At 45.3% G+C, this 17,919-nt stretch overlaps 1 protein-coding gene and 1 pseudogene across 1 annotated transcript in view; both read right to left on the bottom strand.

The window, feature by feature from the left end:
• The window catches only part of RAB6B (RAB6B, member RAS oncogene family), a 72,003-nt gene that overhangs the window by 30,059 nt on the left and 24,025 nt on the right, over nt 1-17,919 (bottom strand). Inside the window, exon 2 of the mRNA XM_049870604.1 lies at nt 12,701-12,759. Within this exon, the coding sequence (XP_049726561.1) occupies nt 12,701-12,759 (59 nt within the window). The remainder of the gene's footprint in view (nt 1-12,700; nt 12,760-17,919) is intronic.
• On the bottom strand, nt 7,059-9,485 carry LOC126067907 (inhibitor of growth protein 3-like; annotated as a pseudogene).

Genomic DNA, 17,919 nt, shown 5'->3' with positions numbered 1-17,919 from the left:
GTGGTTGTACCATTTGACATTCCCTCCAGCAGTGCAGAAGTGTTCCAATCTCTCCACAGCCTCTCCAACATTTATTATTTTGTGTTTCTTGCATTAATGCCAGCCTCGTTGGAGTGAGATGAAATCTCATTGTAGTTTTGATCTGCATTTCTCTAACGGGTAATGATAGTGAACATTTCCTCATAAATCTGTTAGCTACCCGAATGTCTTCTTTAGTGAAGTGTCTATTCTTATCTTTTGTCCATTTTTAAATTGGGTTATTTGTCTTTTCGCAGTTGAGTTTTTGCAGGATCATGTAGATTTTAGAGATCAGGAGCTGATCGGAAATGTCATAGCTAAAAACTTTTTCCCACTCTGTAGGTAGTCTTTTTACTGTTTTGGTGAAGTCTTTGGATGAGCATAGGTGCTTGATTTTTAGGAGCTCCCAGTTACCTAGTTTTTCTTCTGCATTCTTAATAATGTTTTGTATACAGTTTATGCCATGTATTAGGGCTCATAACGTTGTCCCTATTTTTTCTTCCATGATCTTTATCATTTCAGATTTTATATTTAGGTCTTTGATCCATTTTGAGCTCGTTTTTGTGCATGAGTGAGGTATGGGCCCTGTTTCATTTTTTTGCAGATAGATATCCAGTTATGGAAGCACCATTTGTTAAAAAGACTGTCTTTTCCCCATTTAACCGTTTTGGGGCCTTTGTAAAATATGAACTGCTCATATGCGGAAGGATTTATGTCTGGATTCTGAGTTCTGTTCCATTGGCTGTTTTGACTACTGTGGCAGTATTAATAGGTTCTAAAATCAGGTAGAGTGAGGCCTCCCACTTTGTTCTTTTTCAGTAATGCCTTATTTATCCAGGGCCTCTTTCCCTTCCATATGAAATTGGTGATTTGTTTCTCCAACTCATTAAAGAATGTTGTTGGGATTTGGATCGGAATTGCATTAAATGTATAGATTGCTTTTGGTAGAATAGACACTTTTATAACGTTAAGTCTTCCTATCCATGAGCAAGGTACGTTTTTTCCACTTATGTAAGTCTCTTTTGGTTTCTTGCAGAAGTGTACTGTAGTTTTCTTTGTATAAGTCTTTTACATCTCTGGTAAGATTTATTCCTAGGTATTTTATCTTTTGGGGGGCTACTGTAAATGGCATTGATTTAGTGATTTCCTCTTCGATGTTCTTTTTGTTGGCGTAGAGGAATCCAACTGATTTTTGTATGTTTATCTTGTATCCTGATACTCTGCTAAACTCTTCTATTAGTTTCAGTAGTTTTCTGGAGGATTCCTTAGGGTTTCCTGTGTATAAGATCATGTCATCTGCAAATAGAGATACCTTGACTTCTTCCTTGCCAATCTGGATGTCCTTTATTTCTTTATGTAGCCTAATTGCTCTGGCTAGGACCTCCAAGACAATGTTGAATAAGAGCAGTGATAAAGGACATCCTTGTTTGGTTCCTGATCTCAGTGGGAATGCTTTCAGGCTCTCTCTATTTAGGGTGATGTTGGCTGTTGGCTTTGTATAAATGCCCTTTATTATGTTGAGGAATTTTCCTTCTATTCCTATTTTGCTAAGAGTTTTTATCATGAATGGGTGTTGAACTTTGTCAAATGCCTTCTCTGCATCAATTGAAAATCATGTGATTCTTACCTTTTGTTTTATTTATATGGTGGATTACATTAATTGTTTTTCTAATGTTGAACCATCCCTGCATACTTGGTATGAATCCCACTTGGTCATGGGTAATTATTTTTTCGATATGTTGTTGAATTCTATTGGCTAGAATTTTGTTGAGGATTTTCACATCTACGTTCATGAGGGATATAGGTCTATGATTTTCTTTTCTTGTGGTGTCTTTACCTGGTTTTGGTATCAGGGATATGGTGGCTTCATAGAATGAGTTTGGTAGTATTCCGTCCTTTTCTATGCTCTGAACTACCTTTAGCAGTGGTGGTGTTAACTCTTCTCTGAAAGTTTGGTAGAACTCTGCAGTGAAGCCGTCTGGACCAGGGCTTTTTTTGTTGGGAGTTTTTTTTTTTTTTTTTAACCTTTTCAATCTCTTCTTTTGTTATGGGTCTATTCAGTTGTTCTACCACTGTTTGTGTTAGTTTAGGTAGGCAGTGTGTTTCTAGGAATGCATCCACTTCTTCTAGGTTTTCAAATTTGTTAGAGTACAATTTTTCATAGTAATTGGATATGATTCTTTTAATTTCAGTTGGGTCTGTTGTAATATCGCCCATCTCATTTCTTATTCGGGTTATGTGCTTCCTTTCCTGTTTTTCTTCTGTCAGTTTGGCCAGTGGTTTATCAATTTTGTTGATTTTTTCAAAAAAACTGCTTTTGGTCTTGTTAATTCTTTCAATTGTTTTTCTGTTCTCTATTTCATTTGGTTCAGCTCTAATTTTTATTATTTGTTTTCTTCTGGTGCCTGATGGTTTCTTTTGTTGCTCTTTTTCTATTTGTTCAAGTTCTGGGGATAATTCTTTGATTTTGGTCCTTTCTTCTTTTTGGATGTGAGCATTTATTGATATAAATTGGCCTCCGAGCACCGCTTTTGCTGTGGCCCAAAGGTTCTGATACGAAGTGTTTTCATTCTCATTGGATTCTATGAAGTTCTTTATTCCATCGTTAATGTCTTCCATAACCCAGTCTTTTTTGAGCAGGGTATTGTTCAGTTTCCAAGTGTTTGATTTCTTTTCCTGTTATTGATTTTGACCTTTATGGCCTTATGGTCAGAGAAGATGCTTTGTAATATTTCAATGTTTTGGACTCTGCTAAGGCTTGCTTTATGACCTAATACGTGGTCTATTCTAGAGAATGTTCCATGTGCACTAGAGAAGAAAGTATACTTGGTTGCTGTTGGGTGGAGTGTTCTGTATATGTCTATGAGGTCAAGTTGGTTGACTGTGGCATTTAGATCTTCCGTGTCTTTATTGAGCTTCTTTCTGGATGTCCTGTCCTTTGCTGAAAGTGGTGTGTTGAAGTCTCCTACTATTATTGTGGCATTGCCTATCTCACTTTTCAATGCTGATAGAGTTTGTTTTATGAATCTTGCACACCTGTCATTGGGTGCATATTTAATATGGTTATATCTTCTTGGTGTATTGTCCCTTTAATCATTATATAGTGTCCTTTCTTATCCTTTCCGATGGATTTAACTTTAAAGTCTATTTTGTCAGAAATTAATATTGTCACTCCTGCTCTTTTTGGATTGTTGTTTGCTTGATATATTTTTTTTCCATCCTTTGAGTTTTAGTTTGTGTCTCTTAGTCTAAGGTGTGTCTGTCAACAACACACAAAAAAAGACATCAAAATGATAGCACTAAATTCATACCTATCCATAATTACCCTGAATGTAAATGGACTAAATGCACCAATTAAGAGACAAACAGTGGCAGAATGGATTAAAAAATAAGATCCATCTATACGCTGCCTACAAGAGACACACCTTAGACTGTCGGCAGCATATAGATGGATCTTATTTTTTAATCCATTCTGCCACTCTCTGTCTCTTTATTGGTGCATTTAGTCCATTTACATTCAGGGTAATTATGGATAGGTATGAATTTAGTGCTATCATTTTGATCTCTTTTTTTGTGTGTTGTTGACAGTTTCTTTTTCCCACTTAATTTTATGTGCTGAGTAGATTATCTTTATATATTGTCCTTCCCTCATATTTGTTGTTGTTGATTTTGTTTCTGCTGAGTCTGTATTTTTCCCTTGTATTTTATTTGATGAGTAGGATAGTTTGTCTCCTTTGTGGTTACCTTATTATTTACCCCTATTTTTCTAAATTGAAACCTAACTTTTATTTCTTCGTATCGTGGTATCTGCCTCTTCTTATGAAGGTGTATGATTACATTTCTTAGTCCCTCTTTATTAGTCTAATGTAGTCTTCTTTTATATAATAACGTCGCTGTTACCCTGTTTTGAGCTTTTTTTTTTATAATCTTGCTTTGTTTTTTTTGGATTTTCCTCTCTGGGTTGAATTCTGGTTGCTCTGCCCAGTGTTCTAGTCTTGGGTTGATACCTGACATTATTGATTTTCTAACCAAAGAATTCCCTTTAGTATTTCTTACAGTTTTGGTTTGGTTTTTACAAATTACCTAAACTTGTGTTTATCTGGAAATGTCTTAACTTCACCTTTATATTTAAGAGACAGTTTTGCTGGATATATGATTCTTGGCAGGCAATTTTTTTCCTTCAATTTTTTAAATATGTCATCCCATTGCCTTCTTGCCTGCATGGTTTCTGCCGAGTAGTCCGAGCTTATTCTTATTGGCTCTCCTTTGTAGGTGACTTTTCATTTATCCCTTGCTGCTCTTATAATTCTCTCTTTATCTTTGGTTTTGGCAAGGTTGATTATAATATGTCTTGGTGACTTTCTTTTAACATCTACCTTATGTGGAGTTTGATGAGCATCTTGGAGAGATATCTTCTCATCTTTCACAATACCAGGGAAGTTTTCTGCCAACAAATCTTCAACAATTGTCTCTGTATTTTCCGTTATCCCTCCCTGTTCTGGTACTCCAATCACTCGTAGGTATTTCTCCTGATAGACTTCCACATGATTCTTAAGGTTTCTTCATTTTTTTAATTCTTTCATCTGATTTTTCTTCAAATATATTAGTGCCAAGTGATTTATCTTCGAGTTCTGAAATTGTAGCTTCTACTTGCTTAATTCTGCTCCTCTGACTTTCTATTTAGTTGTCTACTTCTGTAATTTTATTGTTAATCTTCTGAATTTCTGATTGCTGCCTGTCTATGGATTTTTCCAGCTTATTAAACTTTTCATTACGTTCCTGAATAATCTTCCTAATTTCTTCAGTTGCTTTATCTGTGTGTTCCTTGGCTTGTTCTGCATATTGTCTCATTTCCTTCTTTATGTCTTGAAGGGTTCGGTATATTAAACTTTTGTATTCTGCATCTGGTAATTCCAGGAATGCACTTTGATCTAGATCCCTGGATTCTTTGTTTTGAGAGCCTGTTGAGGTGATCATGGCCTGTTTCTTTATGTGACTTGTTATTGACTGTTGTCTCCGAGCCATCTGTAAGTTATTGTATTAGTTTATGCTTGCTTACTATGTCGTAGCTTCTTGCTTTGTTTTGTTTTGGTATACCCCTATGGGTTGCTTGAGTGAGCTAGCTTGATTATTTTCGCCTTTGGAGCTCTGACATCCTGTCCCCAGATGGCTAGAGCTGGTATCAGGTGTATCAGTCTAGGAGTCCATTCAGTTTTCTTGCATGAATTCAGCTCAGGTTTCCAGGTAGCTGATCATCAAGTGTGTGGTACAGGCTCTGTCCTCCAGTCTTAGAGGGGCAGGGGTGATTGGCATATTTACTGGTATCTGATTGTAGCAGGGGTCACTCTCTGAACAAGGCAGGGGGCTGAGAACCGAGCCCTGAGTGTCTCTGAGGAAAGTGCATCCCTGTTCCTTACAGCATGCAGGTTGGTGGGTTCTGCAGAGGGACCATGGGCACCCAAAGTTTTTGGTTGTAAGAACTGGGAGGTACCAGTTATCTCTGGACCCCTGTCACAGGTGGCTGGGTGAGCTGAGTGGAGCTACCAGTCCTTAGGTCCCTGATGTGGGTAGGTGGGGACCTTGTTTAATAGGCAAAGCAATGTCAAACATCAAACATCCACCTCTCCGCCACACAGCTGAAATGGTTGGAGTCTGCCAACGAGGGCCTATTCTCCCGAAATAGGCCCACACAGGTCCATGCAGAAGGGAAAGGTGCTCAAAGTCCATGGACGGTTTATGCCTGGACAGGAGCTGCTTCTGTCCTGAGCTCCCCCAGTTAGTGGAGCTAACAAATTATCTTTTCCCCCAAATGCAAATTTTTTCTTTCCCCAAGGCCGGGAGGATGGCTCTAGGTGCTCAAAAGGGCCTATCTCAGGCCCAGGGAATTCAGCCGCTGAAGCCGGTTTGGGGGGGGGGGGGCGGAGCGCATTAAAACATATGCAAGTACTTAGCTTTTGCCGAGAGCGCCCTTCTCCTCAGATTCCGGAGGTGTGAGTGGGCTGTGCGGCTGGCTGCTTTTCCCTGAGGAAACTGGCCCAAAGCTAGGACCAGCCCGCTGCCAGCGCCGCTCTGGGAATGGTGCCTGAGGGCTCCTGGCAATTCAGGTCCAGTAACTCCTCTCCGCTTCTGAACGGTCTCTTTCTCCCCTGCCCCTCAGTTCATTTTCTAAGCTTGCCTTTGAAGCTCAGGCTCCCAGCTTGTCACAAATATACTTGTTTCATTTGTTTTTTTCTGTCTTTGTTGTAAATAGGGCTCGCTGGAACCATCTGTCTATTCCACCATCTTGGCTCCGCCTCTTACATATTGTATTGAGATTTTGATGAAAGTTTACAGAGCAAGTCAGGTTCCCATTTGACAATTTCCACACATATTGTTCAGTGACATTAGTTACATTTATCATAATGTGTCAACACTCTCTTTGTGTTCTATTTGCTCCATTTCCAGTACTCTAGTTTCCCTGCCCCCTTACCTTATCCTTGCTTTTGAGTAATTGTTGACCTTCTGGTCTCATACTGATGATTTTTAAGTAGGGCCCTGATCATATGTGTAACATCCTTTATTTTGTGTGTCACTCTGCTATTTTGCTAAAAGATGATCTCAGGATAGCCTCGGTTCTAGGTTTGAAGAGTGTCTCAGGGTGATGGTCTCAGGAGGGTCCTCTATTCTCTACTGTTTCAGTTTGTCTGGCTTTTTTTTTTTTTTTTAAATAAGAATTTGAGTTTTGCTCCATATTTTTTTTCCCATTCTACCCAGGGCTAACTATTGTGTTTTCTGTTTTGCTTTGTTTGTTCTTACATGACTCAAACTTTAATAGCATTCCCATCATACAGTCAGGAAGTAGAATAAGCCCTCAAGAAAAAAGCAAAAATCCAAGTTCTTCTCCAACCGCAAGTATTTCTAATCTATGAAACAGAATTTCCACACAAATGAAGTAGTTTTTACAGTAATGATATATATATCATTGATGTGACCTGTTTAATGACTGTTGTTAGAGGGGAAGTTGGGTTGTTATGTTTCCAGAAATTGAAAAAAAGTACCAGTTAAGATAAGGAAGAGAAAGATCTGTATCTGTCTTCTTGGAACCTGTAAGGTGATAGCGCAGTCTCCCAGTTGGAGATTTGTGAATATAGCTGGAGGAAATGGAAATGCTTTCCAGTAAGCGGGGTAATCCCTCTTCCCTGAACACTGTTGTTTTGGCCAGAAATTTTCACCGTAGATGGGTAGTCACCACTGGGTGTGTTTCGTCTTTGTTCCTGATTAGAAGAGTTGAAATGGGGAAATCCTGCACTCTCAACCCTTAGCTTCTGGTAACATCTTGCATCCAACACAACCATTTTGGGTGTTACACTATTACTGGCCTTATAATCTTGGAGTGGTACATAAGCCTCTGTGAGTTGGATTCCAAAAAGAGTGGCTAGAGAATTACTGATGCAGCATGCGATCTTCTTGCCAACAGCTAAAGCACAGAAGTTCTGTTGTTGTTGTTAGGTGCCATCGAGTCAGTTCGAACTCATAATGACCCCATGTACAACAAAATGAAACACCGCCTGGTGGTCCTGCACCATCCTCACAATTGTTGTTATGTTTGAGCCCACTGTTGTGGTGGCTGTGTCAAACTATCTCATTGAGGGTCTTCCTCTTTTTTCTTGGCCCTCTACTTTACCAAGCATATAGTCCTTCTCCAGGGACTGGTCCCTCCTAATAACATGTCCTAAGTACATGAGACAAAGTCTCACTGTCTTTGCTTCTAAGGAGCATTCTGGCTATACTTCTTCCAAGACAGATTTGTCCATTCTTCTGGTAGTCCGTGGTATATTCAATACTCTTCACACTAACACCGTAATTCAAAGGCATGAATTCTTCTTCAGTCTTCCTTATTCACTGTCCAGCTTTTGCATGCATGTGAGGCAATTGAAAATACCATGGCTTGGGTCAGCGCACCTTAGTCCTCAAAGTGACATGTTTGCTTTTTAACACTTTAAAGAGGTCTTTTGAGCAGATTTGCCCAACACAATATGTCGTATATCATTTTCTTCATGCCACTTTCACCTTGTGTTGCTAGAATAATCCCACATGGCCACATCTAGAAGGTTCCAAACCCAGGTCTTAGAGGGCTCCTTGAGGAAACTTTCCTGGTAGATTCTCACTACAAGGTCCTCCACAGTAAGAAGTTCTAGGTTGTACCTGATTTCTGAGGCCTTTGCTATAAGCTTCAAATGCCAGTTGACTCTGTGTCTATCATCAGACTTGGAGTAGATAGGTGGCCAGTTCCCTGGGTTGGGATGAATAAATCTATAAACGTTTTGTGACCCATTTGCTTGGTCATGCCCAGATTCAAAGTTTGACATAGGAATCTTGTGACTAGAATCACTTGCAGCCTGACAATGAAACCTAAATCCTTGTGGAATTTCACCAGGATTTATAAAACTGGGGAAATCTGCCGAAATACTTTTTTTTCTTTTTTTGTTGATTCAGATTACACTTCTATAGACAAACACCAGACTTGTACCTGATTATAAACGCAATAGTGTGGCTCATTTGGGTCATAAGTCCAATCGACCTGACTGAGTCAGATTCTGGTCCTACTATTGTCTGCTGAGAGATTTCTTGTACTGTGGTTGATGATGAAGAACATGACAAAGAAGAAGAGGAGGGGGAAGATGATGACTGCTGGCTTGAAGACTTGGGGTTACTTTTGCTCTTTCTCACTCTGCCAGCCGGCTGCTGGTGACCTGGCGTTCTGTGTTAATGTAGTCCTGGGTGCTGAAGGTGATGGGTAGCCAGTTGTTACCCTGAGCATTGGCAATTCTTTTCCCAGCCGCAAGTCATTATCCTTAAATGCTTCATAACTGGCTTTTAAACTTGATGTTTCTTTGTCCCTCTTTCATCTGAGCTATAACTTGAACTGCTTGAGCTCTGCCATGGTAACTGCCCCGGCACCAGGTCCTGAAGATAGTGAGCCAGTGCTATAGGATGCCACGGGCCGGAGAAATTCACGTTGTAAGCATGATTAGAAGAGGCTGTGGAATTGTTCTTCCCACTCCTGGGTGCATTTTCCCTGGCAGCATCTGACGTAGTAGATAGAAGAGTTTCAGATTTAAACTTCTCGGGGATAACATCTGTCGTCGTATGGTGAGGAGCTGGGCTGTATCTCCTCTTTTCCATTGCAGTATGTGAACGAGTGTGGTGATTATTCACTGCCTATGAAGGGATATCTAATTCCAAAGATCGGCTCTAATATTTCGGCAATTCCAGCATTATCAGCTTCCAGCTCTGTTTCAAAACTTAGCCAGTTTCTGATCCAGCTTTCTCAAGTGTCAGCCCACCAAGTCATAAATCTGGTTTGCCAACTGTACCTTCTCATCTGCATCTTCTAAAGCTTTACAGTAATCTTTTCGGGTGGATGTCATTTGTTCTTCTCTCCATTCAAGTGTATTTTTCTCCAGGCTGACGAGGACAGGTGGCATCTCCCGGGACCTGCCAGCAGACAGAGCCTCTCAAGAGGTCTAGCAGTGAGACCTAGCTCTGCATAGCTGGGTCCTGGCCAGCCTCTCGGGGCCTCATGCTGTTGAGTACCAGGCAAATGGAGGATTTACCAACTGCCACCCAGGATAGGGGATGACCCCCCCTCTCAGCCTCCATGACCCAGCTGAGGGCAGGGCTAGATTTTTGGTCTCTCCAATTGCCACTCTACACACAGAGCAGGTACTTGACAAACACCTGTCTTCAGAATGAGTGACTGGGAGGAGAGAAGTGGAGTGGGAAAGAGACAGGGACACGCAGAAAGAATGGATGTTTCTACCCTGGGCACTGTCTGGGTACCTTAGCTGATCAAGGCAGGGCAGGCTGTGCGGCTCCACTGCTGAGTGACAGGATGTTTATGAGGGTGGCAGGGAGTCATGGTGCTGGGGAGCAACTTGGAAACAGTAAGGGTTAAGTCTGCCCCCCAAAACCCTTGAGGATCTTGTCTTCTTCCCAAATCTCTCTGCCACCATGTTTGGAAAACAAAATAAACAAAGTAACATGTCCCCCTCTGGACCTCCAGAGAATTCATTAAAACGAGCATGTGTATGCACAGAATTGGAGCCCTAGCCACCCAGGCTAATTACCATTTTAAAGGGGATTGGGAAAAGAATTCCACCTGCTGCAATTAAAAAAAAAAAAAGGCAACCAACCAGGCCTGCAGTGGGGAGGGCAGTTGCTTCTTTCTGGGTCTCATCACAACGAGTCTGTGGCCTCAGTCTGACAGGGTCTGAAGGCTGACGCAGACAGTGCATCTCCAAGTCACTTTCATTCCCACAGGCACTTGTGACACTGGCTACGGCCAGACCCTGTGCTGGGCCCAGGAGTGCGGCCAGAAGCACATCAGGAATGACTGCAGAGTTGGGAAGGCTAGGTTAGCCCTGAGGACACTGTGCCGCAGGAGAGAGGAAGCACAGGGAGCCCACAGCAAACATTTGCCCTGAACCTTGATGAGTCGGAAGAATTTTTCACAGCAGAAAGGAGAAGAGGGGAGGGCTTTCCAGCAGGGCCCCTGGCGTGAACCCACGTGTGGGGAGCAGCGAGCAGGCAGGCCCACTGGACCATAGGGTGTGGGACTGGGCAATGGGATACGACCTTGGAGTTGGAGGTGGAGTAAGGTTTTGAGGGACTCAGATGGCATGGGGAGTTGAGGCTTTGGCCTACACCTATGCAGAATGCTGCAAAGGCCTGAGGCCACCTCTGCCACCCACCGCTGCCAACAACACCAACTAGACAAGAGTAGTACTGTAGACGACAACAGGAGGCATTACTGTATTGTTAGTTGCCATTGAGTCGAATCTTGACTCATGGTGATCCCAAGCGGGCAGAGTAGAACTACTCTGTAGGGTTTTTAGGCTATGACCTTTTGAAAGCAGATCACTAGGTCTGTCGTCCATGGAGCCGCTGGGTGGGTTTAAACCACCAACGCTTTGGTTAGTAGTCTAGTATGTAAGAGTCTGCTCTGCCCGGGGACTACTAGGAGGCATTATAAGTGACTTAGTAATAATAATAATAATAATAAAAAAACCCAAATAATCAAAATTCAATAATCAAAAAAATCAAATAATTAGGTATCTGAGATCATTTACACACACACACAAATGAACATGTCAGACTTGAGAACTGAAGTCTGTTAGAGTTGTCATCTCTAATCCAAACTGATGCAGCAGAACTCCCCTTATCAGAAGGACAGGCTTTAGCAAGCCCCTGGTGGTATAAAACCCTGGTCTAGAGAGGACACGACAAAGGCAAAGCGAGGCCAAGACCTACATCCCAGGGCTGTGTACATCACTCAGGGCTGTGCGCATCACTCAGGGAGCCTCTCCCAGGGAGCCTCTCCCAGAGCCTTGTGTTCTGACCTTACAGTCAATTCTTACCAAGTCTGCTATTTCACACCACAGCAGAGTAAAAGTGGGAAATTAGAGGAAGGCAGAGAGAGAGGCAAGGACGACGGCTGGTTCAGATGGAAACAGCCAGACTAAAAAGTACACACAGAACTGTGAGCTGCAGTGAACCATGTGCCATGTTCTCTACGACCCAGTTAGGGAAGCGGTGGACACCTTAGAACTGCAGTCTCCAGTGAGTTCTATAAATATTCGTCCTTTGAGAACTTGATGACAAAAGGATTCCATTATCAAATACATCTGGGAGATCCAGCACACTACACACCTTTTCAGCAAATCCAAACCATACATGGACATAGCATAGGCCCTGAGAAGTCCTGCGGTACAGAAGTCGATCCACTCTCGCTCACTCAGTGTCCCCCAAATCTGTGCAAAGACTGAACCTCTCTCGTCCTATTTGTTTTCAAGGAACACTTACTAATATCTCTTGGAACTAGTATCTCATAAAACCCACTGGCTTCAAAAACGTATTACAGTTCATCTCTAAGGAAAGTAAGTATCTTCTCTTAAAGTGGTTGAGAGGATCAAGTTTGGCGCCGTTTGAGAAAAGCTACAGTTGCAGGGAAAATTCACTTGCACAAACCTCCCCACTCACCAATGGTACCCAGAAAGTGAAAGTCCCTGACCCCCACAAGCTCACCTTTGTACCACCTGGAGCACAGTTCTGGGCCTCTGGCTGGCCCCAGACCACCCTTCCAGAGCCATGAGCCGAAGAGGTCCCTCAGTCCAGCCTCCTGCCACATGGAGCAGTGCAAGGCGCCAGGCAAACCACCCCCGGGGGAAGGCAGTGCCTTAGCAACCCTGGGTCATGCATGGCCACGCTCGTCGAGAAGTAAGCTTCCCTAAAGCTTTAACTTTCACCTCTCTTGTTTTTCCCTTTGTGCATCCTCCTCCACCTGAGGACCCCCCCCGCCCCCGCACCAAGTAACCAAACATATGATGGTTTAAGGCTGCCCATGAAGAGTGAGATCACGCAGACTGGAATGCATCATCTCTCTAATTTCAGAAGTTCCCTCTAGAAAATTTTTCCTTGACCAAGGACTGGATTTTCAGCAGGGCTCGGAATCTTCACTGGGCTGGGGCCAGCACACAGACAGGAAGCTCCTCCAAGGCCAAACGTACGCCCTGGCAGCCCAGGACAGTCCCACTCTTGTCCCAGCACTTCCAAGTCCTGGAGAGAGGCTGGGTTGTGCACTCCAGGCAGCTGTCACAGCTGCAGACACTACGGGGTTGGAGGGCAGGGCCCAGGACCTCACCTGGTATGTGTTGTCGAAGCTGTCATACATGAACCTCGTGATCAGAGACGTCTTCCCGACTGCAAAACAAGAAGAGAGTTGCTCAGCCATGGCACTCCAAAACTAATCAGCTGCTGTCGAGTTGACTGACTCATGGTGACCCCAGGTGTGTCAGAGTAGAACTGTGCTCCGCAGGGTTTTCTTCTTCTTTTATTTTAAGTTTAAAACTGTTTATTGTAGCCCTTCCTGAAGCCTACAATATCCCTGAGAGATATTGTTGGCTCCACTGCCAACCGAAAGGTTCAAATCCACCCAGAGGTGCCTCCGAAGAAAGGCTTGTTGATCCACTTCTGAAAAAGCAGCCATTAAAAATCCCAGTTCCATATAGTTCTCAAAGGCTGATTTTTCAGAAGCAGATCTCCAGGCCTTTATTTGAAGGAGCCTCTGGGTGGATCAAACTTCCAAGTTTTCTGTTAGCTGAGCATGTTAACTGTTTGCACAAACCCAGAGATAGGCTCTTCTGAACACATTTCATTCAAAGAAAACAGGAAAACTAAAACAGAACAAAAAGCACAGAGGAAAAATAAGTTGTAAAAACAGGAGTGGAAAGCAGGCCCTGGGGCTAGGCACCCCAGGACTCAGTCTCTACACCAGGTGGGATGCTGGCCCAAGTGCTGAGGGCACCTCCAAGAAAGGAGCCTCCCACTGTCCCCAGAATTCTCTCCACCCAAATCCAGGTCTTCTTTGGCCCAAGGAGCCTAACTGATCCAAAGCCATCTATGGAGAATGGAGCAAGTGGGCACAAGACCAGGTGCTCCTCTCACATGTGCCGTGCTCTTCATTGGTCACACGCAGGGATGGAAGCACGTTATTTCCCATTGATTAAGTCTTGGGAATGGTTAGGAAGGTGGCTTTCCATGGAGCCGGGAGACACGGCAAGCACATGGGTCATTCCCTAGCATCTCTCTTGGGCAGTGCGTGACTGATCGTCTAGCTCACTGAAGAATGGTTAGTCTCCCTGGACCCCACCAACAAATGCCAAAAGGCTGGATCCCCAGTCACTGTGACCACCCAAGACTACCCTGCACATGGGCCAATGCCCTCTAAGGGGCAGTAACATCCCACTGCGACGGCTATGAGAAACCATGAAGTCTCTTGGGAATCCCAAAAATGCTGCTAATTTCCCAAACTGCAGGAGTTGGCTTCTGACCTCACCCTGTGCAGGTCCCCTGGGGGCTGGCAGTGGCGGAAATGCCTACTGCTGCATTTCTAATCATTTGGAGGGGAAGGAGGGTGAGGGAAGTAAAGGAACATTTGTTAGGTGAGGCTGCCACAGACTGCTTCCCGACACTGTCCCCTGAATCTCTGCCATGGGCCTGTGAGGTTCGGCGGGGGCACTTGTCTGGTTGAGCTTGGCTCCAGCTGAGCCTCTTTTGCTCTGGGCTGCAGGACACTGACAACCCTGGCCAGGGACGCAAAGCAGGCAAGAGCTGTTCATTCTGCCCCTCCCTCTTTCCCGAGGTAGGATGTGCACAGGCTGGCCGGGCAGGGTGGCTGGTCGCTGCCTCAGTGGAACAGTGCAGCCCTCTCCTGGGAAAGGCTCTTTACCAGTTTCGAAGCCTCAATAAAAAGTCATCTGCTGTCAAGTCAACTCCGACTCACGGCGACCCCCATGTGCGACAGAGGAGAGCTGTGTCCTACAGGGCTTCCGATGGCTGAGTTTTCAGAAGCGGATCACCAAGCCTTCTTCCGAGGGTGCCACTGGGTGGACTAGACCCTCCAACCTTTTGGTCAGCAGTGTTACATTTTGCATCACCTAGACTACAAAACAGATCAGTGGAATCATCTCTCAACAGCAGACATGTGCCAAGGGAAAAAGAATTGTCTTTTATCCAGAAGGAACATCTGACAGACTGTTTGTGTTTGGGGTAAATTCAGAAGGCTCCACCTTTGGCCAGAATTAGTTAACCAGATTCAAATCTAGCTGGGGTGCTTATTAGCTGTATCGCCTTGAAATGGTCACCGCCCCCTGGACCTCAGTTCCTCATTATAAAGTGGGATCAATAATAGCAAAGATCTCAGAGGGCTGTAGTAAGAATTAAATAAGATAAAGTGCCGGGCACATAGAAAATGCTTAATGGTGGAAGGAGGTAGCAGTATAGTATCTGAAATAGCTGATGCCATTTCTGAACGTCAGAGGGAAAAAAACAATAGCCCCGCCACATTTCTGGAGGAAAGTCTCAGGGGTACGCAGCAACGTATCCAAGGTCTCTTCTAATTTTACCTGTAAATGCTTTGTGCTTCTGATAGAAATTAAAGCCGTAAAGTGCTTTGAATTTGGTTTAAATCTCTCCTTAAAAATTTCACAGGAAGGTCAGAAGCGGGGGGCTTCCCACACCTTAAGGATCAGCTCTGAGGGCAGGAGGCCTTGGGCAGACCTGGCAGGGAGCTGCAAAGGCGACTGCAGAGTGAAAGCTGAGGCAACCCTGAGCTAGCAAGAGGCAGGGAAATTCGAGCGGGAAGAATAGCCTGCTCCCTTTTAAGTGCAGTGGAAAGTTACTGACGCCTCAGGAAGAGCCTACTGGCAACTCCTCTATGCACCTGACACCTCAGGGAAAAGGGGCGAGTTTCAGGGAGCAGGGCGAGGAGAGAGAAGGAAGACACGGATTCTCTTCTCCCAACAGGTCCTTCCCTGAGGCAGCTGAGGGGGCAGAGAGGAGAGACAGTGGAATCCTAAAAAGCCACTAAAGGAACAGGAGGTTCATGAAAGTAGTGGAGAATTTAGAACTTCCTACCAGGGGTTTGGACGCCAAGTTGGCCCTTCTAGAGACACGAGCCACTGACAGGGGAGCAATGCTGGCCTGCAGGGCGAAGTCTAAGTGGAAGGAGAAACTCCGAACAAGGTGCTTACCGGAATTGTGTCAGTGGAGGCTTGCATGGTGCTATGATGCTGAACAAGTTTCCACGGAGCTTCCAGATTAAGAAAAACTAGGAAGAAAGGCCTGGTGACCTACTTCTGCAAACCAGCCAATGAAAACCCTGCGGACCACAACAGTCTGATTGTTTCTGTGCACGGGATTGCCGTGAGTCAGGGAGCAACTTAACAGCAACTAACCGCCAGGACTGTGCAGGCAGCCAGGACTGTGCAGGAGGAACTCTGAGGTGGAGGGTCCTGGCCAGCACCAACATTTTCTGAGCATTCCCACGATCCCTGTAATAGGCAAGACGTGCAGCCGGTATTTAGGTGCATGTTCCAGGCACAGGGTGGGGGCCGTGCCAGGCACAGGGTTTACTCGACAGCAGTGAACAGAAGAGACGCGGCACCCGCCTGCCTGAGGCTTGCAGCTCTGTGCTTGCAGCCACACTGCATTAAGGCCCTTAGCACCACCCCTTTTAGTCGTCAACTCTAAAGCTGGTACTAATGTAAGTTCCATTTTACACAAGGGGAAATTAAGTGGACAGCTACTTGCCCAAGACCACAGAGCTGTGTGGGACCAGGATGTGGCTGCCTGACCAGGAACTGAGTTCCTATTACTCTTATCCCCGGCCATCCTTGGGATCTTTGGGTCATGCTGGGCCACAAGATTCTGCCAGGTCATTACTGCCGCCATGGTGGATGTCACTGAGCTCTAAGAAATAGCCCTGGCCATGCCAAAGCACCTTTTTATTGCAGCAGGCTGGAGGTGAGACCTCTCTCCACTCAGGGGGTGCTTGATGCAGTCTGGAAGATCAGAAACAGTGGCATAAGGAGGGCCCAGAAAGCAAGGGTGAGTGGACTCTCTTGAACACCTGTTTCTTTAGGCCCAATTTTCTCATTTCTCAGAGCAGAGGTCCCCTCATGCCCCACCTACAGATCTCCTAAGGCTACCCATACCTCCCTGATGCCAGAATACTGTGGTTCAGCCCCAGTGTGAGCCTGTTGGCTCAGCCACCTCTGCTTCAGTCCTTCTGGTGCCTCCCCATTTCTTACAGTGATGTGCCCAAGCCCCCCAAGGCCCTCCTCATCTGTGCCCCACCACCTAAGGGTTCACCTTCCTTCTCTTCCAAGTCCCCTGCTAGTCAGACTGGAATCCTTGTGACCTAAAGATGTGTCCTACAGGGAGAAAGGCACTACCTGCCCCCCAACGTCTCTTGGCCCCTTCTACTTCAGAATAGTTCCTGATGGGCCCAGCCCACACCTCTCATCCTTCCCCAGCTCCCACAGCCCTCGGCGGGACATCTCTGTTCTTCGCAGCATTCCATCTGGTCAGTGTGTAGGTGTCCTACCCCCAGCCACCACCTTGAGCAACTCTGTGACCTCAGGGTCTCTGCCCTGACCCCTGGCTCTGCGGCCCCCGGGTGGGGCACACCAGCGTGCAGGGGGCTGACTGCAGTCAGAGCAAAGCTGGGAAATACATCCTGACACGGCCTCAGGGAAGGCACCCTCCACACTGTCTCGGGAAGCATCCTAGGCAGAGCTGATTAAAGGAGCCCTCTTGTCCACCGCTGCCCAGCCTCTACCACGGGATACATAACAGAGCCGAGCAGGTTAGGGGGCTGCCCTGTGCTAAGCTCCTTTCCTCTCTAAAGGCCAGAAGCCCCTTCCTCACTCCACACCCGACCTTCAACAACTGCTGGGTAGAAGGTGCTAGAACCTGGGAACAGAGAGCTTGACCTAGCTGTACGTTCTCGCAGTCTCATCATGGAAGGTGAGAGGGACAGTTGGCACCTGTCACCTGACTGGGCACTACCATCAGGTTGTAGCCAAGAGGGGCAGTGCCTCTGACCAGATCGAACAGGGGTGGGTGGGGGGAGAAGCTGAGGGCCTCCCCTCTGAGCCCTCCTGCCCTCCACCAGCTGCTGGAGCCCCTGAGGGAGCCGGAGCCCCTGAGGGAGCCATCCTCCACACATGGCTTTGTTCTCAAGGTCACGCTGTCCTCTATCCCTTCTAATAGCAGCTCACGGACACCGCTGCAGCGCAGCTTGGTTCCTTCTGAGGGCACATTCAGCTCCGATGGCAGGATTTTATTAAAAGCAAGCAGGCTAATCATTATCGAGTTTTTTTTTTTTCTCCCTGCTCATGGCTCAGCAATATTCTTATAATCTTCTGGTAGTTTAGTCCCACATGATTAAGCAGGGAGATAACATTTTTCCCCTTTCATTGAAATGAGGGTGAGAAAATTCATTATTGAGCCTTTCCCAGGTGCCTGGCATTCTAGAAAGGGGAAAAGAAACACTAACTCTTACTGGGTCTGTACTCG

The sequence above is a fragment of the Elephas maximus genome, chromosome 26, assembly GCF_024166365.1.
Source record: "Elephas maximus indicus isolate mEleMax1 chromosome 26, mEleMax1 primary haplotype, whole genome shotgun sequence".
In the NCBI taxonomy this organism is placed as follows: Eukaryota; Metazoa; Chordata; class Mammalia; order Proboscidea; family Elephantidae; genus Elephas; species Elephas maximus.
Note: the sequence above shows the minus strand (reverse complement) of the source record. Positions and strands in the feature narration are given on the sequence as shown.